General features: G+C 24.2%; 1 protein-coding gene across 15 annotated transcripts in view; it reads left to right on the forward strand.

The window, feature by feature from the left end:
- LOC122498042 (growth factor receptor-bound protein 14-like) overlaps window positions 1–26,166 on the forward strand; it is an 857,844-nt gene that overhangs the window by 120,316 nt on the left and 711,362 nt on the right. For 3 of the 15 annotated variants that reach the window (XM_043605550.1, XM_043605551.1, XM_043605555.1), the window contains exon 2: window positions 4,763–5,050. The exons of 8 other annotated variants lie outside the window; for them this stretch is intronic. In XM_043605550.1, coding sequence (XP_043461485.1) covers window positions 5,002–5,050 — 49 coding nt within the window. In that variant the 5' untranslated portion in view covers window positions 4,763–5,001. Of the gene's footprint in view, window positions 1–4,706; window positions 5,051–26,166 lie in introns of all 15 variants that reach the window. 4 more of the 15 variants (XM_043605552.1, XM_043605554.1, XM_043605549.1 and 1 more) reach the window with 2 other exon arrangements.

A 26,166-nucleotide genomic window follows, 5' to 3' on the forward strand; every position in this document is an offset into this window, starting at 1 on the left:
AACTCTCAATTAAGCTCCGAATCCTTTGATGTTTCTTGTACACTCTACTTATTACTATTTCTCGTTTAGAAAAAAAGACAGAATTCTATCTATTTTTTTCAAATTATAATGCTTACCAATATTCTTTTTTTTTACTCAAAATTTTTTTTTTTTTATTAAAACAATTTTTTTCGAATTCTATATGAAAAATAAGTAAATACCTGTTGTTTTAATTTTTTTATTTGATCAAAATTTCGGAATTTGTGATTTTTTTTAAATTTAACGTATTCAAAAGTCTTCTGCTTTTAATATTTAATATTTAATATTTTAAATATTCAAGAAAAAACAAATTTTTTTGTATTATATTATTTTTTATCTTTTGGTATAACAGAGAAAAAACTGTTTCAAAAGTCTTCTGCTTCTGAAGTTGTTAAATTTAAAAAAATCACAAATTTCGAAATTTTGATTAAATGAAAAAAAATTTTCTGTATCTGGTAATTAAAGTTTTGAATAATTTTTAATAAAAGTTGTTGGAAAATGTTTATAATAATATAGATTATATTTCTTATGTGTAAATTGATTGAAAATTTTATGTTGATAATTCGGTATTTAAAGAATTCCATCAAATAACAATTCTTGCAAATAAAAAATTCAGACAAGTAAAGTGTTTTTCAGTGAATATTTTGTCAAAATATAAATGTGATTATATAAAAATTTAGTTAAATTTAAAATGAATTAATTATTAAATTAAAATTTATTTCTATTTAATTCTATCAATTTTTAACTTTTTTATAAATTATTATAATTCAATTTGTTTGTATTATAATTAACGGATTCAAATTAAGAGAAATTAGTCTAAATTTTTATTTTAGTTAAATATATGTAAATCTAGAAAATAAATAATTGCTTCTTTATCGTAATAGTTGGACATGCCATTTTAGGGGGTTCAGTAGTTGGACATATAAGAAAATACGCATAATATTTATTTGCATATTAATGTTTCCCACGTCGAAAAATTCTATGGAAGTACCCCCTAGAAATTCCATGGAAATTCTGCAAGTTTTTTATTTTAAGAATATGTTAACATTTCCATGGTTGCCATAGGTCAGGGAAAAGTTAGGAATTTTTATTAATTAATTACGAATTATTGCAGAAATTCAATTATTTTCAAAAGTAATAAAATTTTCAAAAACATTCATTTCTTTAAAAAATTATTTATTTTTGCATTTAAATAATTGAATTCTCATAGAATTTTCGAATAAAAATTCATTTAAAAATGAATTTCAGTTAAAATTTTACATAATAATTGAATATTAAAAGTATTATAAGCATGAATTTTCAAAAATAATTAAATTTTAAATATTTTTGAAAATAATTACATTTTTCGAAGAATTCACTTAAAATTGTATTAAAAATAATTGAAATCCTGTGAAGAATTTTATTATTTAGGAGAATAATTGAATTCTTGTAAAGAATTTTTATTATATTTTTTTTAAATAATTCAAGTCCTGTGGAGAATTGTATTATTTATGAAAATAGTTGAATTCTTGCAACGAATTTTTATTAAATTTCCTTTAAATAATTGAAATCCTGAGATGAATATTTTTATTTATGAACATAATTGAATTCTTGTAACGAATTTTTATTAAATTTTTTTTAAATAATTGAATTTTATTGAAACATATTTTTCTTATTTATGAAAATAGTTGAATTCTTGCGACGAATTTTTATTACATTTTTTAAAATAATTGAAATCATGTAAAGAATTGTATTATTTATGAAAATAATTGAATTCTTGGAACGCATTTTATTACATTTTTTTAAATAATTGAATTCTTTTAAGAAATTTTATTAAAATAGCAGATTTTGAAAATATTTGAATTTCAGCGAAGAATTTCATTAATTTCATTAATTGTGAAATGTAATTGAATTCTTGCAAAAAATTTTTGAAAATTATGACATTTTTCGAGGAATTTATTTTAAATTATATTAAAAATAATTAAAAGTATATGAAAAATTTTATTATTTATGAAAATAATTGAATTCTTACTACGAATTTTGTTACATTTTTTTAAATGATTAAATTCATGTGACAAATTTTATTACTTGTAAAAATAATTGGATTCTTGGAACACATTTTATTACATTTTTTTTCAAATAATTTAACTTTTTTTTTCTTTGCAAAATTTTATAGAAACTTAAATTATTATAAAACATGAATAAATCAATTATTTTTTATAATAATATTCTTATAAGTTGCAAATAAAATAAAAAAAAAAATTTCATAAAGATTTGTATTTGAAATTTTTGGAAAATCTTAATTTCTATTGGATAATAATAATGATTAAATATTTATTTTAAAAAGAATTTATTGATGTTTTTGAATAATTTTACAATTAAAGAAATTCGTAATTAAATCCTAATAGAACAGTTTTTTGAGTACCTAATCATTTTTAGCGTGAATCAGAATATTCCTTAGAGTCAGGAAAGAATTGAAAATTTTGTCTGGAAATCAGGGAAATTCTTCAAGTTTTTTATTTTAACGATATTTTAACATTTCTATTATGATTAGAGTCTAATAATAAGCTTTGTTGCAATTGTTTTTGCAAAATGCCTTTTTCACTCAAGTTTTGCAAATAAATTGCAACAAAGCTTATTATTAGACTCTAATTATAATAGAAATGTTAAAATAATATTAAAATATAAAACTTGCAGAATTTCTACGGAATCTCCACGGAATTTCCAGGGGGTACTTTCACGGAATTTTTTTTCGTGGGTTGTATTTGTATATTAGTTAATATTCTTATTAAAATTAGTTAGTCATTTTATATTAATTCATTCATTATTTTATTAGATTAACGCGTGTAAAGTTTTTGTCCAACCACTGATGCTGCTGGTGCTTAAGATTAAAAAGCAGTATAGGTAAATTTGGACACTCGATTTTGAGTAGTTCCTAACATATATTTTTTTTTATTTTTGGCTTAGAAATTGCAAACTTGAATTACATCCGAAAGCTAACATTCAGAAAGGGCATATATTATTCTTTTCGCCTTTACATTGGAAGGTGTTTTAATTCTTTTTGTTACTGTCCATCTATTGGTTCCATTTTTTCCAATGTACTGGTACTCTTACCTCACTCAGGAAAAAAAGTCTGACTCCGTTTACACCTTAAATTCAGCCTCAAAAAGAGGCTGAAAGTAAAACTTTTTTTTTTAGTGTGTAGCTGATTATTTTTCAATAATAATTTGGATTTAGTGAGAGGGAATATTATTTTTAATTGATTTAAATTCAGCATGTAGATTGGAATATTTTTAGAAAAGTTTACATTCTATGGATTCTTAAATTCTTGAAATGCTTAAAATATTTTGATACAGGTGGAAATAATATATGTTTTCTAAAAATGTATAAATTGAAATACATTTTATAGATATATAAAAGTTTCGTTTAATTAAAGAAAGAGGAATCGAATAATTATCTGATTTGTGTTCCTCAGTTTGGCCTTTCTGTCATAGTATTTGATATATTTATATATATTTTTATCTGTGTGTGCTTGTATGTTTACGCGATTTATTTTTCATTCGGAGATTCTTCTTTCTGAGAAGAATTTTGAACGGGTCCGATTAAGCGACTAAGAGCAAGTTTTGCCGGTGGTCGTTTGCAGTCAGGAAACCAGAGTCTTGTAAATGGGGAACTTCTCTCTCTCTCTCTCTTTCTCTCCTTTTATTACCCTGTGTATCTTTTTCCCTTTCTCTCCTCCTCCTTTTTTTTATTTTCTCTTTTCGAACCCCTTTTCTCGCGCGAACGAGGTCTTGTTCATTCGACGTAACAAGAATACGCCTCCGCGCTTGTTTTGTGGTCCTTTCCTGAATTTTTTGGTTAAACAAATTTTTCTCTTTTATCCCTCTTCGGAAAATATAGGAAGCATAAAAATTTGTTTAAAGAGTTTTCAACTGCGTTTATATAGGTGACCTATGTATTATATGATTTATATCACGATAAAACAACTTGAAAACAATTTCTTGTTGTTACGAAAATATATACAATTTGGTAGTAGGAAGGTAATTGAATAAAGTAGGACAGAGCAGAACACAGCATGAATAATTTATTTCAATTCATGAAGTAATCCTTGTATATTTACGTCGTTAATGTGGGGTCATTGATTTTTTTTCCAAACACAACAAACTTTAATGATAATATAATTGACAGATGGATTAACCAAGTTATTGTTCGATTTCACTTATGTTATGAATTTTACCTAAGATAGTAATTTTCTTTAGAAAAATAATGGAAAGAATATTCAAAAAGACAATATATGTATTCATATTTATAGTATTTCATCATTATCTCTACCCTTTTTTTAACATCATTGAATTACTCATTTTTCGTTTAGTTACCAGAAAATTGTAATGCGAGAGCAGCTGGATCTCATCACGGTAAGTTCAGCTGAATTTCGCGTCATCAATTATTTATCAACATTGAAGATTTATGTCACAATCTTAAATCCCCCCATCTTTCGAAGAATCATTAATTAATCGTCGAAACAGTCGAAATTATCATATATGGAAAAATGGACTTTTCTTTTTATTTTCAAGGAAACTTGAATTTCTTATATTCTTCTTCAAATTCCACGCCGGCAATATTTATTATGAAATATTTCATTTTCTTATATCAACGAAGAATCGTTAAAGTTGGAAATTTTTTGAGAAGCCATTTATCTTTAATAATAGGTGTTAATGTTTAGTGCAATAATATTGGGAATGAATTAAGGAATGTGGCATTGCAGATAAAAGAAAGAAGCACACGGTGTCTGTTTGATATAAATTTTTGTGGTACTTGATCGAAAGAAGAAGAGTTTTTTTCGATAAGTTGTGTGATTAATTGATCGTCGAGAATAAAAAAAAACATTTTGTGCGACGGTCATTTGGTTGAAAATTGAAACAAATCTCAATATAACAAACTCTATTCAACGGGACATTTTCATGAGTGAATCAGAGTGAACGTGACGATTTGAGAGCCGCCAACATGGATTACAGACTCTTGTCGAACAACAACAATTACTCCACGCACCACCGTGAGTATACTTTCAGTATATTGGAATATTTTGTCCCTTTGCTTCCATTTACAGACTAACACTGTTGTTAATAAACATGCATGTGCTTATGTGTTTTTGCACATTGATTCGTGAACTCTTGTATTATAATACTTATCAGAGTACAAGGGCCATGGAGATTCAATAATTTGTCCATGCCTCTCGTTCACGTTTTTTATTTCACTTAACACGACATTTTTTTTTATCCCTTATCATTTTCACTTGTCTTCATTATTTGTTATAAAAGGAACTATTTTTTTTTGTTCTTACAAATAATTCTTTTCTCCATTAGTGAATAAGCGCTTTTGGGATTTTTTTATTACTGAGACATTTATCGCTTTATTAATCAAGTATATAATCAAAGAAGAAATATTTATCTCAAAGCCCAAGTGTAAAATTTGCCTTTAACATGTACCTTACCAGAAACCAGAGAAACTATTTGGGCCCTTGCTAAAAAACCCATTTCAAATATCTATTTGCATCAAATAAATATTAACATAAAAAAATATTTATTTCTATCAATAAAATTTTATTTCCTACTTATGCCAAAGTATCATTTTTATTTGAAACAGGCAAATAGTTATTTGGCTTTGAGACAAGTGGTTTTTCACTTTATTCAGTTTATTCAGTTTATTCAAATAAATAATTTCTCTGGGTGTAACAATACTTTTGTTGAATTTGTCTGTGTGAACCAAAACGAGTCAAGAGTTGTCATCCTATTTTTTTACAATGTAATTGTAATTATACAACATGATTGCTTTGATTAACGACAATATTTTCTATACTTTTTATATCTTACTGGAAAATATTTTGTAAATTAGAAAAAATTAATTTTTAAAAATGTAAAGTGAATCATTAATTAAAAATATAAAAATAAGTTTAGTTATTGAAAAAAAATAATAAACGCTTCTATTCTCAATAATTTTAATAAAAATTGTTTTTCGAACATTGATTAACGAGTTTGTTTTTCGACGGTAATAACTATATGAAAACTATATTTATCGAAATTTAAAGTGTTCTTTATGTACCTACCTATTTTATGTACATGAAACACATTGATAACACTATACTCTTATCAATATGTTGTTTATGAAAGTATAGTTTTTTTTATTTCAATTTTTCTAAAGATTATAAGGGTATACATGTAAATATCATTTTCAAAAAAATATATATTGTGAAAAGTCTAATTTAATGAAATATTTAAATTATTTAACAATTTCTTTACACAGTAACGAATTATCTTTGTTTATCAATTTTCGTTTCCGTTCATTAAAAAAGGAAACACATTTTTTCTGCAAATGCAGGTAAAATAATGACACTCAATCGTCAGATAACATTTAAAGAATTTTTTTTTTTTCACTTAAAAGTAATTAACTTCTTTTCCTATCATTTATTTTCTGTACATAGAATATAAGAGATATACGAGTATTTTCGTTACTTTTTTGAAATTGTATTCGCAGTGTGTAAAAAGGTTCTGATAATTTCTCACCTGCTTCAAATCATGTTTGTGGGGATTTGTTTTTCAAACGAAAATTATATTTTTGAAGAAAAATTGTTTCCCATCTGACATTTATCGCAACAAAATTCTATTCTGTTTTTTTTTTAATAGAAAATTGAAATGGCTTTGAAGGTTGGGGGAAAAAAAATTATGTGCGCACATGAGGATGCGATAATTTACCATCTGCTCCCCATCATTTATACACCTTGTCCGTTCATTTGTTTTCAAACGAACGATATTATGTGTTTCGAGTACAATTCTCATTTTATATTTGTTTTCAATTGAGTTTCATTGGAATTTCTCTTCTCATTGATATAATGAATATACAATAGGTGAAAATTTTAAAAAGAAATTTACAAAATTAAGACCTTCGTGGAATTGTTTTTCTTAATTTTTTTTCATGAAACAGAATTTCCATGCAACACAATTGAAATTAACCATAATTGTCATTCAACAGAACTCACATTTAAAAGAAAATTGTCATGCAGGGCTCGGATTGTGCGACTTTTTCGACATTTTTCAACTTTTCTAAAGAAATGTGACTTTTTTCGACTTTTTTGTGAAAAAATGTCAAAAAAGTGTTCTGTTACATTTATTTACAAATTTCTTTCAAATTTTTCGAAAACATCAATAACTTTTTTTTAGAATTTTGCAGAAGAATGTTGATATTTACAAAGATAATTGAAATTTTGAAGAGAATTTAAAAAAAAAATTTTTTAAATAATTGAATTTCTGTGAAGAATTTTTTTACTTTTGAAGATAATTGAATTTTGCAAAAAATGTTATCAGAAATTTTGAAAATAATAAAATTTCCAGGATGAATTTTATTATTTATGAAGATAATAAAAATTTTAACGAGAAATTTAAAAAAAAATTTTGAAAATAATTTAATTTTTGCGAAGAATTTGTATTACTTTTGAAAATAATTGAATTTCTAGAATAAATTTTATTATTTATAAAGATAATTGAAAATTTTGACAAGAATTCTATTAAAATCCTTTGCAAATAATTGAATTTCAGAGAAGAATTTTAATACTTTTGAAAATAATTGAATTCTTGTAAATAATTTTATTAATTTTGGCAAATAATTGAATTTCAGAGAAGAATTCTATTACTTTTGAAAATAATTGAATTCATGTGAATAATTTTATTAATTTTGGCAAAATAATTGAATTTCTGTGAAAAATTAAAATAATTGAATTCTTGCAAATATTTTTATTAATATTTGAAAAAAAATTTATTTTCCGTAAAGAATTCAATTGAATTTTGAAAATAATTGAATTTTTGCGAAGAATTTTATTAAAATTCCTTAAAATAATTAAACTTCCGCGAAGAAAATTTTGTATTGAAAACACCCGTGTGGAAAAATTTTAGGGCGCTGACCAAGCGCTTAATAGACTGTCTAACGTCTTTCTAGACCCAGGGCAGACGGTCTTGTCGAGCGGCTGTTCAGAATTGAAACGAAACTTCCACGCTATCGTCTAGAATAGACCAGCGTTTCTGGTCTGATCAGCAGTGCTAGTAAATTCTAATCTACGTCTATTCAAAATTTCTCATTATATGTTATGACAACTATTCTTAGAATAATAAAACTTAATTATATTTGAAATAATTTTAATGACTTTTTTTTATATAAAAAGTATTAAAAAATATTTTAACTTTCTGTATTTTTCACTTCAACTTTCTTTAAGCGTAAGGCTTTGTGTCCCTCCCAATCTTTGGCATTGGAGATAGTAGTCTTTTTGTAAAATAAAATTTACTGCAAATCAAAACAGCCGGATGAAACTATCAGTCGTACTCAGCACCAATCTTTAGGCGTCAACCACTAATTAATGAAATTAATAAATAAAAACTTACTAAATTTACTATTTAGTGGATATTGATTCTCAAATAACAATACTCGATGGTTTTTTAAATCATTAAGTATTACAAAATTTGAAGGAGAGGCATATTGGTAGATGACGCCTAAACATTGATGCTGAGTACGACTGCTAGCTTCAGCCGACTAATCAAAACACATAGAAACACATCAAAATCATTTTTTTTCAGGGCACATTTAAAATTAAATTATACAGAAAACAACAACAACATAGCACATTATTATTCACGTAAAACAGAAACCACAACAAATACTATAATTCACAAACAAAATGCATCACACACTGACTGATCTAACGACGCCAAACGACGCGACGCCATTAGGCGCCATGTTACTTAACAGCTGGGCATTCATCGACGCATGCGCATATAACATCCTAGACCAAATCTAGACGGTCTTAATAACACCGTACTAGACGGACATATTTGACTTAGATTTTTTCTAATAAGCCAATCTGTTAAGTCACTGATTCGGGACTTGATGGACCGTCTAGAATTAGACGGACTTGATGATTGCTAATCGGGAAATCATTGGACTCTAGACTGCCACAATATTTTTCCACACGGGCAATTGAAGCGTTTTGTGCAGAAACCGCATAAGTCCATTTTTTTCGAAAATCACTTTTTTATTGAAAATTTATCTTTAAATGAAGCTTTTCAATCTGGTAAAATATTACATAAGTGACTAAACTCTAAACCCTTAAAAAAAATAATTAAAATATCATTTTGTGCAGAAACAGCACAAGTCCATGATAAGTTTTATATTTATTTGTGCGATATTCTTGACGTATTTTAATAATTTATTGAAAATTGGTTAAATTTATTCTTAAAACAATTTTATTATTTATAAAATGTTACTAAAAATTATCCAAATTTAATATTTTAAATAAATGTCATTAAATATTTCATAGAACTTTGATATTTCACTGGATTTAATAAATTTTCTGTGTTTTTCATTTCATTTTGTGCAGAAACAGCATAAGTCCAAATGTTAATTTATTTTTTAATTTTTTATATTAAGTAGCTAATTAATTAATCATATTGGATTTTTTAACTTATAGGTTAGTAGAATATAATGCAAAATAGCCGAATTTAAAAAAATCTTAACATTTACGAGAAAAACAGTCAGGGTGTCTAGCGAACCGGGAAATCGGGAAAAACCGGGAAAAACCCGGGAATTTGGTTCGACCTCAAAAAACCGGGAAAAACCCGGGAATTTTCTATTTATAGGGTATTTTTTTAATTATGTATATAAAAAATTATAATTTTTTTCAAAATCGTCAAGGGTAAATTGATAGTATGTATGAAGCAGTAGTAAAAATAATAACTTAAATTTTATTTAAAACTAACTTTAGTACACGTTATATTATAAAAGTTAAAGAATTTGTACTATTATTTTTATATAACAATTTATAGGTATACAATACGTAACAAATTTTATAAGAAGAAATTAAGAATCTTCTGTGATATAGGAAAGGCAAAGATTTTACTTTTTAAAACTAAATATGGGGCATTCCATTTCAAAACGATCCTCCTTATAAACAATTGACATTGTAAGGCAATTTTTAAATCATTATTTCTTATATTTATTGAAGCCAAACTTTATTTACTATTAGTGGTTTTAAAACAAAAATTTCTCAACTTTATAATGGTAGAAATTTTTTTTTTTAAATAATAGAATTTATGAAAAAAATTAAGTTTGAAAGATATCCTTTTTGAATATCTCAAAACACGTCGCATCCGATTTTCTTGAAACTTATGTAAAAATAAAGCTTAAATATTCTAGTTTAATTCTATGTAAACATTATAATGTGCAATTCATGGTTTGAGAAATTAATTAAATTTTACAAGTATTTCAAAGGGTATAATGTATGTACCGAGCGGAATTTTTTTTTTCAAAAAAAGTTTTTCTTAAATTCCCCTGAATTGACAATTATATTATAAAGTTGAGAAATTTTTATAAGTGAAATTTTGATATTCTATGTCAAGTTTTTAGAAATTATTGTATAACTTTAATCATTGTAATTTAATAAAAACAATATTTAATTACGTAAATAATGTTATTGATAAACATTTAAATATGTTTTTAAATCCTTTGTGAATATCCGGGAAAATTATTCAAGAACCCGGGAAAAAACCGGGAAAAACCCGGGAATTTTAAATTGACGATTCGCTAGACACCCTGACAGTTTTTATTCATTCCTGAACAATTTCGAATTATGGACTTATGCTGTTTCTGCACAAAACGCTTCAATTCAATTCTTATCATTAATTTAATCAAAATTTTTCAAAATAATTTAATTTCTTGAGATGAATTTTAGTAATAATTGAAAATAATTGAATTCTTACGATAAATTTGATGAATTTTCGAAAATAATTGATGTCATGCGAAGAGTTCAATTATTTTTTGAAAATAATTAAATTCCTGTGAAGAATTTTATTAATTTATAAAAAAAAATTACTGTCAAGAATTTTAATGTTTTTAAAAATAATTGAATTCTTGTAAAGAATTTTATTAATTTAAAAAAATAATTGAATTCCTGTGAATAATTTTATTAATTTTTGCAGATAATTGAATTTCTGCGTAACATTTTTTTAAACGTTTTGAAAATAATTGAATTATTACAAATATTTTTATTAATATTTGAAAATAATTGAATTCATAAGAAGAATTTTATTTTAAATTTGTGAAAATAATTGAATTTTTGCGAAGAATTTTATTACTTTTGAAAATAATTAAATTTCAGAGAAGAATTTTATTATTTATAAAGATAATTGAAATTTTGACCAGAATTTTATTAAAATTTTTGTTAAATAATTGAATTTCGACGAAGAATTAAAAGAGAATTAAAGAGAATTTTTAAAAAAATTTTAAAAATACCTAATTAAAATTTTGCTATGAATTTTATTTAATTTTTTAAAATTTTATTCCTGATTGTTTGATATTAATGTATCTGTAGTCAAGAAATGTGATTTTTTTTTTACAATTTTGACAATTTCGTGTTGCCTTTTTGTCGTTTTTTCTAAAATTTCATGCGACTTTTTTCCGACTTTTTTGGAAATTTTATGCGACTTTTCGTGACTTTTGTTGTAAATTTATGCGACTAAAGCGACTTTTTTTGAGTCTTAAAGACGATCCGAGCCCTGCAATTGCAATTAACATGCGATAATAATTAACATTTAACATAATCGTCATAAAATATAATTGACATTTAACAAAATTTTCATGCAACAGATTTGACATTTAACATAATTATTTTGGCGTGGATTTTTAAATTGATCAATGAAAAGAATCAGAATAAAAAATGAGTAGTCAATTTACAAATTCGCGCTAAAATAATTCTGTTGAATTGACAATTGTGTTAAATGTCAATTCTGCTATGCAGGACAATTGTATTAAATGTCAATTCTGTTGCATGACAATTATATTGAATGTCAATTCTGCTGTATGTCAATTATGTTCCTTGACCATTCTGTTAAATGTCAATACAACAATTTCCATTGCCAATTATATTGCCTGTCAATTCTGTTAAATGACAATTATGTTAAATCTCAATTCTGTTGCATGTCAGTTGTGTTCCATGTCAATTCTGTTGAATTAAAAAAAAAAAATTTTTTAAATGAGTGGTCAATTTAAAAATTCGCGCTAAAATAATTCTGTTGCATGACAATTCTGTTAAATGTCAATTCTTTTGCTTGTCAATTATGTTGCAATGACAATTCTGTTACATGTCAATTCAATTATGCTATTAAACAAAAATTCTACTTCAAATTAAAAGCAAAAAAAATTTTCATTTTGGAAAATTATGTTGCTTTAAAAAAAAATGTTGATTTGTAATACATATTTTTTGTAATCTGGTTCATCTGAAACACAAAATTCAAACGAATTTAGTTAAAGTAGAAGATAATCTAGTCTTTAATCGAAGGATTGCAATAGTTGAATCTAATAATTCTACAGTTAGTTTAATTGGTTATATTGATTTTTTATTTGTATTCACTAAATGAATTGGAAAATGTCAGGAAATAACTGAATCATTAGTTAAATACTGCTTATAGTTGGTGTTTATAAATTTAGTAAAAATTCTAATAATTCAAATTTATAGGGATTGCTATACATTTGGCCCCTAGTTACTTAATATACTACTTTATAGTGTATACGGGTCAATTTTTTAATTATATTGAGAATCAATGAGCTATTATTGTAAATTTATGATGTACAATAAAATTGCCTACTGTACTAGATAATAGATTCGCAGAATTTCTATTTAAATTTAGAACGATCCACTGAAACTGAATACACATTGTAGTATTATGTTATACAAAATTCATTCTAGTCTCAATTCAAATGAAAATGAATAATTCCTTGTAAACGACCATATTCGTATAAACATGATTATTGTTTTATTATATTTTTCTTAATGTGAAAAATTCATATAATAAAATTAAATTCATAATTTTTGTTACAAAATATTTTTTTTGAAAATTAATTCTATTATATTTATTTTGAATGGAGATTTGATTGTAAAATTCTATTAGTATTTAATGATAGAACGTCCAAGCACTTGGCCTGTCGGAAGCCTCTTCCTTCTGACGCTTTTTGACATATAACTTTAATATTTTTTTTTCGTTATTTTATAATGTTAGGTATTTTAAAAATTCCGGAAAGGCCCCTTCGTTGTTCTATCATTAAGAGTGATATTTGAGAATATTTTTCTCATTGAATTTATATTTAACGCGGTAAATGTGGGTCGTAGAGTCTTCATCGAGCGATATTATAAATTATTATAATTCTTATTACGAGAGGATGAAGAAAAATAAAGGTTATAAAGGGTTCTAACCTATAGGTTAAATGCTCGTTTCTGAACAAACATTTAAGGACAATCACATTCCGAAAGTTTAAAGACAATCATCTTTATAATCATCGTCATCATCATGAGCGAAAGGTTTGCTTTTATTTTGTGTGTTTAATTGTACAATTTTTCCATATCTATATATTTATTTTCTCATTATTCTTGTATTTTAAATTTTTTTTTTGTCTCTCATTGTTGTACTTGTTTCACTATATACTTATACATATGTTAACTGACTGGCGAAATCAGACCAAAATTGTTTTGGAAAATTCATGTATATTCAGGGTGGCCGCTGGACCGGGAAAAACCGTGAAATGACAGTGAATTTTGATCTAGACCGCGATTTCGGAATTTTTTTTTTTAAAACACTGATTATTTTGTGAGAAAAAATAAAAATATTTACTTTAAAACTTATTAATTGTAATTCATTAAAAATTATTGAATGATCTTCTATAAAATCGTTTTATTTTGTCAGGGAATTTTATCAATAGTAACTGAAAAAATATTCAATTTCTAGAATTTATATGAAAATTATGAATTTTGTTGTCCAAGGAAACAGATTTAAAAAAAGATAATATTAAATTTAATTTTAAATTCTTTCTATTTCTAACAATAATTAAACAAAATATAATTTTAAATAAATGCGTCGAAAAAATTTTAAAGAGAAAAAATTTCACAAATCTTATAAAATAGTGAAAAATATATCAATTTATAAACTTTTCTTGCAATAATATTATCACAAAACAAATTTGAATTAGTAAAAATTTGAACTAATTAGAACAAAAGTGATACGAAATTTATAAAAATTAATTTTTAAATAATAAATAAAGTAAATAAAAAATAAGAATAAATAAAATTTCTTTTCTTAGAAAATAAATTTTTAAAAAAATACTATTTTGCATTAATATCACTTCGTTTTTTTTACAATTATTCATAAGCAACTATTTCTATATTTTAGAATGTTGAATTAATATTACTAATATTAATATAGATTGAATTTTAAAAAGTTTAAAATTAAAGTTTTAGAAAAGTTGATTTGGAAAGGATTTTAGTTAAAAATTCTGAATAAGTTAGTTTTTTGAAACATTTTTATTCACATTTTTTTCAAATTAGTTATATTTTTAAATGTATAATATTTAATTAAAAAACTTTCAAATTATTCAAAATTTCATAAAATTGTCTTGTAAACAAGTGGATGTTAGAAATATTTTAGTTAAGATTTCTATAAAATAATTAAATTGAAATTTTGAAAATTTGAAAATTAAAGGCAAAATTTTAATTATTTTCATAAATAATAGTAATCATTAAAAGAATTCAATTATTTTCAATAGTAATAAAATTCAATTATTTTTAAAATTTTTAATAAAATTCTTCGCAAAATTACAATTATTTTCAAAAAAATTTCTTAATTCAATGATTTTCAATATTCTACTATTTTAATTAAATTTTTCTAAAAGAATTCAATTATTAAACAAAATTTTTTATAAAATTCTAAACGAACATTCAATTATTTTACAAAAAAATAAAAATTCCACAGGAATTCAATTATTTAAAATAAAATTTTCATAAATTTTTTCAAAATAATAAAATGTTTTATGTCATTAAATTCTTTGCCAAAATTCAATTATATTCAAGAATTTTTGTAAAATTCAATTATTTTCATAAATAATAAATGTAATTGCAGAATTTAAAATATTTTTAAAAATTTTAATAAAATTCTTGACAAAATTTAAATTATTATCAAGAATTTTCTTAATTTAATGATTTCTAATATCTACTAGTTTATAAAAATTTTACAAAAAAATTCAATTATTTACAAAAAATTAAATAGAATTCTACGAAAATTGTCTTGTAAACAAGTAGATGTTAGAAATATTTTAGTTAACATTTCTATAAAATAATTGAATTGAAATTTTGAAAATAATTTTTTATAAGTTGCAGTAGCAATTTTTAAAAATTAGTCGATTTTAAAGGATTTGAAATTTGAATTTTTTTTTGGAAATCTTCCTATGGAAAATTAATGGATAATAATTAAATATTTATTTCAAAAAATCTATTTAAGTTCCAAATGATTTTACAATTAAAGATATTCAAAAAAATGTACCTATTATAAACATATTTTAGTTTCAATTATATTTAGAGTAAACTAAAATATTTTTAGGTTTTAAGAAAAAGTCAAACTTTGTCTAAAAATCAGGGAATTCTTTCAATCTTTCATGGAATAATTTATTTCCAGAGTTATTCTTTATGACGGGGAAAAATAATTCATGACAGCGAATTTTTTTTTTTGTGAAAAAAGTGGCCACCCTGAATATTTTTCTGTTAAATCCCCAGTTCTAATCATAATTTTATTTTTGATATTTTTACGAACTCGTCACTAATGAGAAGGTCTTGTTTATCAAAGTAAAAGTCTCAAGAGAATATTTATGAAAACATGGTCCTTGAGACTGTCCTTTTTCTCCTGGAAAAATATAAACTGTGTTCGTAAATGAATTAACTAAATTGGAATCAGTGTAATGAAGTGACAGTAATAAGGGTATTTTCAGAAAGTTTAAAAATTTGCTCTAAGTTCTAATAAAGGACAAAATAAAGAATTAATTTTATAAAACTAATTTTTCAATTTGTATTGCTTGCAAGAGATTTTTTCTAAACTGCAGGAACAATGGTGTTCTATTAATTGATAGAAAAATGTTTCTACTTAAAATGTTCGACACTGGACTAATCTAACCTCATGTACGTATATTAACTTTGGCATTAATCGTGTGTTGTTTGCGGCTGTGTAAATAACAACGAGATTGCCCCAGCTCAGTCCAGTTTCTGGCCGCAGGCAATATAACGACTGATATAAAGCTTCAGTGTCGCCTTATTCGCACAACACGTATATAAACACCTACACGTGTTTTACGTGTATATATACTTATTTCAGATCTGGTTAGAATATTTTATTTCAGGTCAGATTGTAGCACATATAGGTGGTCCAAACTCGATTAAATTTTCACTTGCAATGTATTCATTTCCCCTCTGTCTCTACCTACTTTCTTTGTTTTTTCATTTTTTGCCGGTCAAATCCGAACTCTTTATTAAATCCTCCATTATACTTTTTAATGAAATGTGTGCCAGGTCATGTATTGCAAAAATTAATTTTGTCTATACCAAGCCTCAGATAATATGATTTTTTGGTAGTTCTCCAGCGACTTTCAAAAAAGATGACTTTTTCAATTTTTCTTTCAAATCCCACGTCGAGAAATTCCATGGAAGTACCCCCTGGAAATTCCATAGAATGGAAAATTAAGAACCTAAAGTTCTGAACGTTCAAATGAACGAAATTTATTTATTTCTTCTACAAATTAAATTTTTATTGCAATTATTTTGCGTTACTATCCAAAAAAATAATAACTGAGTTTCTAACCGTAAATATTTCAGTTTTTAAATTTTTTGTGACTAGTAATTTATAAAAATATCTTCAATAAAAAATATTGCGTTCATTTGAACGTTCAAAACTTGGGGATCATGGAAAATTTCAAATTTACAAGTTTCTTGCAATTCTTAAAGTTTTTTATTTTAAAAATATATTAACATTTCCATGGTTGCCATAGGTCAGAAAAAAGTCAGGAATTTTTATTAAAGTACTGGAAAAAATTGAATTTAGAAGCAGTTACGAAAAAATTTTATGATTGCAAAAATTCATTATTTTGAAAAGTAATAAAATTTAGAAAAACATTCATTTTTTCAATAAATTATTTATTTTTGCATTTAAATAATTGAATTCTCGTAGAATTTTCGAATAAAAATTGATTTAAAAATGAATTTCAGTTAAAATTCTACATAATAATTGAATATTAAAAGCATTATAGCATGAATTTTCAAAACTAATTAAATTTTGAATATTTTTGAAAATAATTACATTTTTCGAAGAATTTACTTAAAATTGTATTAAAAATAATTGAAATCCTATGAAGAATTTTATTATTTAGAAGAATAATTGAATTCTTGCAAAGAATTTTTATTATATTTCTTAAAAATAATTCAAGTCTTATGAAGAATTATATTATTTATGTAAATAGTTGAATTCTTGCAAAGAATTTTTATTACATTTTTTTTAAATAATTGAAATCCTGTAAAGAATTTTATTATTTATGAAAATAATTGAATTCTTGGAACGCATTTTATGACATTCTTTTTAAATAATTGAATTGTTTTAAAAAATTTTATTAAAATACCAGATTTTGAAAATATTTTAATTTCAGCGAAGAATTACATTAATTGTAAAATGGAATTGAATTCTTGCAAAAAAATTTTGAAAATAATTACATCTGTCGAGGAATTTATTTAAAATTATATTAAAAATAATTAAAAGCCTATGAAAAATTTTATTATTTATGAAAATAATTTAATTCTTACAACGAATTTTATTATATTTTTTTAAATAATTGAATTTATGTAAAAAATTTCATTACTTGTAAAAATAATTGAATTTTTGAAACACATTTTATTACATTTTTTTTCAAATAATTTAACTTTTTTTTTCTTTGCAAAATTTTATAGAAACTTAAATTATTATAAAACATGAATAAATCAATTATTTTTTAAAACTACTATTTTAACAAAATTTTCCCAAAGAATTCAATCGTATAAAATTCTACGAAAACATTTAATTATTTTCATAAATAATAAAAATTCACAAGAATTCAATTATTTACAAATTTTTTTTAAAGTTCTTCGTAATAATTCCATTATTTTCATAAACTATACAATTTTTTACAGAGATTCAATTATTTTCGTAAATAATAAAATTCTTTTTAGAAATTCAATTATTTTCATAAATAATAAAACTCATCGCAAAATTTCAATTTATTTTAATCGAATTCGTTGAAAAATGTCATTATTCTTAAAAATTCTATTAAAATTCGTAGACAGAATTTAATAATTTAAAAATTTATTGATACAATTCTTTATGAGAATTCAATTTGGAGAGACATTCAACTATTCAATAAATTATTTATTTTTGTATTTAATTGTTTGTAAAATATGTAAATAAATGAATAATTTAATTCTCGATGAATGTTATTATAAATATTGATTAAAAAATGGATTTCAGTTAAAATTTTAGATAATCATTAAACATTAAAAGAATTACAGAGTAAATTTTTAGAAATAATTTAATTTTGAATAGATTTCAAATTAATATCTTTCAAAATCTGAATTTTTCATACTTTTAACTAACAATTCTGCAGAATTAATTTTTTTGAAAAAGTTTAATTGAATTTTTTTAAAAATTATTTCTTGTTCTTATTTTCTAATATATTTGAAGAATTTCCGAATAAACGAATTTCGTGTAAAATTGAATTGTAAACAAATAAATTTGAAAATTATTAAAAAACATTTTCAATAATTATTAAAAATAATTGATTTTAAGAAAAATTTTAGTTAAAAATTCTATAAAAATAATAATAATTGAATAGAATTGATGAAAATAATTTTGAAGAAGGTACTCGATATCTTTATGTTTTTTAATAATATTCTTATAAGTTATTGAATTTTAAAAGGTTTAATTTTGAAATTTTTGAAAATCTTATTTCCTATGGAAAAATTATAATGATTAAATATTTATTTTTAAAAAAAGTTATTGTTTTCGAATAATATTACAATTAGAGAAATTCGTAAATAAATGTAATAGAACTTTTGTTTGATTATCTAATAATTTTTAGAGTGAATCAGAATATTCTTTAGGATCAGTGAAAAAGACAAATTTTTGTCTAGAAATCAGGGAAAAGTCAAAGGGCATAAAAAAATTGGTCAGAATATATTTTGACCCTTTTGAATTTGAATTTTTTCTAAAAATTAATAGATTTTTAAATCCATACGTAATTTTGTAGGGAATATGTTTTTGTATCCATAAAAAAATTGCCAAAAAATAATTAAGTATATTATTTTACATAGAATTCTTTTCATTTTTATATGTATTTTAGAAATATATTTGTTGGTTACTTTAGTGAACTTGATTTATTCGATTATTACTGTTATTTCAAAATCAAGTTGCAATGACTCATCTGTTTCATGTGTGAAACAATTTCTCGACAGTCTGGATATGTTAAAGTTGAATGTTCGAGAAGTGGTAAACAGTGTAATACTTTCAAAATGTAGTCTATGTGACTGGAGTCACGTAATAAGGAAAAGAAACATTTTTATCCGAATTTTTATGTCAAAATAAGTCCAATGTTTACAATTATGTATTTATACTTTTTTTTCCGAACATAAACCGCGAATGTTTACTTTTCTAAAAAAAAAATATTAAACTTAGAAATTTGATTACAAATTCTAAATTCTTTATCTTTAATACTGAATGAACTGATTGCAACTCTTATAAGTTGAAGTCGCGACTTCAACGTAAATCAAGTGAAATGTATGCCTCTACTATATTTAAATGCCTCTTTCATCCATTTCATGGTGAAAATTGAAACCTGGAAAGGAAACTGTTTTTGAATAGTGTACATATATCTACTGTATGCTATTCATTTCCTTTTGAAAGTTTAACCAAAGTTTTAAAATATATATTTGTAAAAATCAGCGAATGATGTTTAACAAGATTATAAATTAATGAAAAATGATTTAAATTTTCTTTTCTAGTATAACAAATCGAGTATATTTTATCTTGTAGTCATAAATTATGAAACTGTAATTTTAATCTTATTCAAGTTCATATATAAGTTATATATATTGAACACATTACTTGCAGATTCCTTACGCTTACGAGTCAGATTTTATTGAAGAGGTAAAGTATTAGCTGATTCGACAAAAATTGTATCGTGAACGTGCTTATGAGACAATATGGCGGAACAGTTATTACCAGATCCTCATGCTTTCAATGAATCCTGAAAATACTATTTTTTCAGTATTATTATTTTTCCATATGAATTAAGATTTTTAAAAATTTTAAACGTCAAACCTTTTTGAAATTAAACAACTTACTTACGATTTTTTTTTTTTTTTTTGAGTCTTAAAGTCGATCCGAGTCCTGTATATATTTAAATTGTTATATTCCATAAATTTCTTCAATTTGCAACAGTTTTGCCTTTTTAACGAAAATTGAAATCAAAAAACATTTCGTTCTGATAGATGAGAGTATTTTTGACTAAAGTACTTTTTAAATTACACATATCAGTTTCACGACGTGTAATAAATGAAAAGCAGAATGTAAAAAGTGAGTAGTTGGCATTATCAGGAGTCTTTGAATAACCGCAATGCGGATACTATTAATGTTTTCGTTTTGATGACAAATCCGATAGGAACTAGGCCAACTTTTCAGTGCAAAAAAAAAATCACATTCCACCTTCAATCACATGAATCCCAGATGTCTATAGAGTCAGCATCTTGATTGATAATCCGATAACTGTTAGCTTAATTTAACTTGCGCGAGATCTTATATTGTCCAACAATGCATACATAATTGGTGATTTATGAGGTTCAATAGAAACAAAAAAACAATAAAAATCGATTAGGATTCTTCATTTATAAAAAGATGAAGAAAAACACCATGGTGATTGTGAAACATTCTCTCGAGTATATTCAAGTTTATTAGATGAGTATGTATATGTTTTGAATTATAAACAGTGACACAGCACATCCAAGTGTATTTCATATACGTATTATATTCATCCCATTAACAGTCTCTGGAGTTGTGTTTCCCCCATTATTTCCCTTCTTTGGCAAAGAGTAGCACTTTTTTTTAACAATGCGGCTAAAATTTAGTGAATCTTTTTTCATGCACGCAAATAAATTGTAAAATCTTTTAAGGAGCCGATGGAAAAATATTTCAATTGGCTCGTTCAATTTTCATCTTAATTTCTGAAATGACAATTTTTGTGTTTACATGACACAGTAGATTTATTTAGTTTTAGTCAGACATGACGCTTGTTTTTTTTATTATCAACTTTCCGTTTGCTGTGTATAATTTCTTTTTCCTTATTTACAGGTTTCGCACTCATCTACTAAAACCTACTATTTAATACTTTTTTTACCTTGTGCTACTATTTGGGTACTATTTTTAGATTTCAACCACTAAAAGCTACTATTTCTGCTTTTTTCGAGAATTTACTTTAAATTCGCTAATCTAGTATTTTTATGAGATTTCGCAAAAGAATTCAATTATTTAAAAAAAATTGATAAAACTCATCCAAAAGAATTATTTTCATAAATAATAAAATTTCCACAGGAGTTGAATAAATTTAGAATAGCATTTTCAACAAAATTTCGAAAAAATCAATTATTCAACAAAAGATTTATGCAATTCTTTCAATACTTTCATTAATAATAACATTTTTCATGGAAATTTAATTTGAAAAAAAAAGTTTGATAAAATTCTAAGCAAGAATTCAATTACTTTTGATAAATAATGAAACTCATCGAAGAATTTCACAAATAAAGTTTTCCACAAGAATTAAATTATTTGAAATAAAATTTTCATAATATTTATTATATTTCGACAAAACTGAACTATTTAAAAAAATGTTTATAATATTCTTATAAAGAATTCAATTATATCCAAAAATAATAAAATTTTTCACAGAAATTCAATTCTTTTCAAACATTTTAATAAAATTTCTCGCTATAATTCAATTAAATTCAAAAATAATAAAATTCTTCTCAGGAATTCAATTATTTTTGAAAATTTTAATAAAATTCTTAGCACGAATTTAATTATTTTCATAAATAATAAAACTCATCGCTGGATTTCAATTATTTTTACTACAATTTTAATCGAATTACTCGAAAAATGTAATTATTCTTAAGAAATTAATTTCAATTCCTCGAAAGAACCGATTATTCTAACAAATGTTTTTTTTAATTCTTTGGAGGAATTACATTATTTACAAAAATATTAGAATTTTTCACAGGAATTCAATTATTTTAAAATATTTTAATAAAATTTACGAAAGAAATCAATTATTTTAAATACAATTTTAATTAATTTTTTTTTAATAATTCTTCTATTCAAGAATTAAATTATTTACATAAATAATTCTTCGAAAATATTCAATTATGTCGATAAATAAAAAAATTATTCCCGAAAATTCAATTATTTTCAGGCATTTTAATAAAATTCTTTGTAAAATTTAATTATTTTGGTAAATAACAATATTCATCACAACAATTCAATTATGTTTAAAATTAATAAATTCCTTTTTGGAAATTCAATTATTTTCAAAAATTCTTATAAAATCGTTCGCAAGAATTCAATTATTAAAAAAAATTGATAAAACTCATCCAGAACTCAATTATTTTCATAGACAATAAAATTCCCACTGGAATTGAATTAATTTAGAATAGCATTTTCAAAAAAATTTCGAAAAAATCAATTATTTCACAAAATTTTTATGCAATTCTTCAAATACTTTCATTAATAATAACATTTTTCATGGAAATTGAATTTAAAAAAAAATTTTTGATAAAATTCTAAGCAAGAATTCAATTATTTTTATAAATAATGAAACTCATCACAGGATTTCAATTATTTTTATTTCAATTTTAATCGAATTACTCGAAAAATGTAATTATTTTTAAAAAATGAATTTCAATTCCTCGAAAGAACCAATTATTTTAACAATTTTTTTTTTAATTCTTTGGAAGAATTCAATTATGTACAAAAATATTAAAATTATTCACAGGAATTTAATTATTTTAAAATATTTTAATAAAATTTTAATAAAATTTTTTTAAAAATAATTCTTCTATTTAAGAATTTAATAATTTACATAAATAATTATTCGAAAGAATTCAATTATGTCGACAAATAACAAAATTTTTCGCAAAAATTCAATTATTTTGAGGCATTTTAATAAAATTCTTTGTAAAATTAAATTATTTTGGTAAATAACTATTCATCACAAGAATTCAATATTATGTTTAAAATTAACAAATTTCTTTTTGGAAATACAATTATTTTCAAAAATTCTAATAAAATCGTTTGCAAGAATTCAATTATTGTCAAAAATTTTAATTGAATTTTTTGTAAAATTGAATTATCTTTAAAAACTTTTTGCAATTCAATGATTTTCAATATCTACTATTTTCATAAAATTCCCAAACAGAATTCAATTATTTAAAAATTTTTTTGTAAAAATCTTCGTAAGAACTCCATTTTTTCATGAATATTAAAAATTTCTCAGGAATTCAATTATTTAAGTTAGAATTTGCATAAAATTAGTCAAATGAAATCAATTGTTTAAAAATTTATATAAAATTCTTCGCAAGAATTAAATTATTTTTATAAATATTTAAATTCTTTCACGAATAATAAAATTCGTTGCAGGAATTCAATTTATTAGCAGGATAAGAAAAAAGTAATTATATTTTTCATGAAAATTAGGAAAAATGCAGGAAAATAAAAAATAATGAATTGAATTTTTGTCAGTTTTGTGAAGTGTTTAAAATGACTTTTTTTGGTCGTCAAGTTTAATTTTTCGATAGCTATACTTTTTTACTACTTTTTTTAGTTTGAAAGCAACTTTTTTAAAATTAATTATCAAGTGCGAAGTCTGTATTTAACTTTTTTTTTTAACAATATGGTATTTTTACTTTCAAAATTCTTTATTCAAGTTATAAATTTAATTTAGATAAATTACGGTTTTTCTTTAACAGACACTAATGCAAACATTGTAGAAAACATTCTGGAAATTCATTTTGTTAATTGGATCGAATGAGAATATAAGACTGGAAAGAAGTGGATGAATCTGTTTTTTTTAAAGTTTATGAGCTTCCTTCTATGAATCTCTTCTTCTCTTGAATGACTGAATGAGTAACGTCTCTATGGGTTAAAAGGATGAAAATAATGAGCGATTCTGGATTGCATACGAGCGTGATTGATAGATAGGAGAAGAGAGTAAGGAGAAGGAAAGAGAGAGAATGAAAGAGAGAAAGAGGGAGAGAAAGAGAGAGAAAAGAGAGCTTGGGAGATAGTGCCATCCATATAAACCGCGTGCCGTCCATTTAATCCGTGTGGCAGATCGGCAGGTAGTGATATCAGGTTATGGCTCTTGATTACAACCCTTGGTCTGGCCGTTGGCCTTTAGTAATGCAAGCCAGACTTAAGCGGGAGTTTAACTTTAGTACCCAATACTCTTTTTTTTATAACGTCTGCTCATCAAAAAAATGAATATCCTCAATTTCTATGACATTAGGCTCGAAATCTTGATAATAAACTTGCGGGACTTCATACTGCAACGGATTAAATCTACTCTCTTAAACCGAATTAGTCACAGTAGTATACCTAGGAGTGTTCTATCCCAGGTTACCTACAGTCGGTAATACAGATGTCTACATTATCGTCAGCGACAGAAATGGTAATATGTACACTGCACACGAATTTTTCCCCAATTGTTCCATGTCAAAAGTCGTTCAGTCCTCAATCAGTTCGCAAGAGACTACCATCTCAGAACATACTATTTCTGAAACAGCTCGACCTAATAGTTTATCAGGAAAACAAAAGGGAAAATTGATTATTTACTTACTTTTTATTCGTTGTAATAAAAATGGAAAATGTGTTAAACATCTTGTACTGATCTAAATGCTGTAGATAATATTGTAGTATAGCTGAACGTGAAGAATATAATTAATAAAGTTAAATAGCTGATTCTATATTTAATAGTAATGATCAAGGAAGGTATGTAAATTTGTAATCTAATCAATGCAGGACTTTTCTTAAACTCACAATACTATCCTTATGGAAATTTAAATTTTATTCAAAACAAATTTTCTACTAATTTTCATTTCTATGAAATGTATTGTAATTTTTAATCATCCTACTATAAAAAAGGATCTGAGCCTTTATCATTCCTGCTTTAAAGATTATGCACCATTGGCTGTTATTGATTGCTCAAAACAAAACGAATTTCCAAAATAAGCATCTCTAGATAATTAAATATGTTATTGGGATTTGGAGCAAGTGAAAATTTTTCACCTAATACAGCTGCATATTGTCTTATAATTGATGATCTTATTATTCAATATGCACCAATCAGCAGTGTTGTTAGGAATGTAACATGATTGGTTGGCTTCACAGACAATCAAAGTACTCTGAGTAGTGGGGAAAAGGCCATAAAAAGAGCATTTCTATCGGCTTAGATAATTATTCTTCTTTAGACTCCATGGCCTACGTCATTGATATCCAAGAGACCCAACTACAGGGTATTTTTTCTAAATTTTGTCCGAAATTTAAATTTTTTCTAGAACGCCCTTAAAAATGACATTTCGCAAGAGTGCCAATTCGTAAAAATGTCGTTTCGGACAAATAACAATTTGTACAAATTACTTTCGCATCATACAGCCAAGAATGTCAATGCATTGGGTGCTTCCTCCATGTAAAACGTATGAACTTTGAATTCATTTTTTGAAGCTTTGGAGCGGTCAAAAATATTTTTTAATTTAACAAACTAATTATTAGCAGTGATTTTGAATTAGTCCAGATGATGGTAGTTTCAATTGTTGTTGGTGGATTGAAACAAGTGGATTTACACATTGAGTAGCGCGCAGTTTCAATTAATGGAAGTCACATTCAGCGACAGTTATAAACAATGGTACGATAACTACAATGGTAGTTACAATAGATTATTGCCGCAAGTTTCAATTATGCTGGTTGTTCGACTTGATCATTGCAGATAGTGGCAATTCCAGTGAGTGTTCGTCTTAAAACATAACAGTTGCAATATTCCTCTTCGTACCTTAATTGAGATGCTAATTTTAATGGTATTTACATATCTTTGAGATATTCACGTTAACTATGATGATTATGGTGATATTTGAATCTGAAATGTTGGTATTCATTCTTGCAAGGAATAAAATATTTCTCTCGACTAATATAGGTGCTGTGTTTGAAG

The sequence above is a fragment of the Leptopilina heterotoma genome, unplaced genomic scaffold (assembly GCF_015476425.1).
Source record: "Leptopilina heterotoma isolate Lh14 unplaced genomic scaffold, ASM1547642v1 Lhet_14, whole genome shotgun sequence".
Classification (NCBI taxonomy): domain Eukaryota; kingdom Metazoa; phylum Arthropoda; class Insecta; order Hymenoptera; family Figitidae; genus Leptopilina; species Leptopilina heterotoma.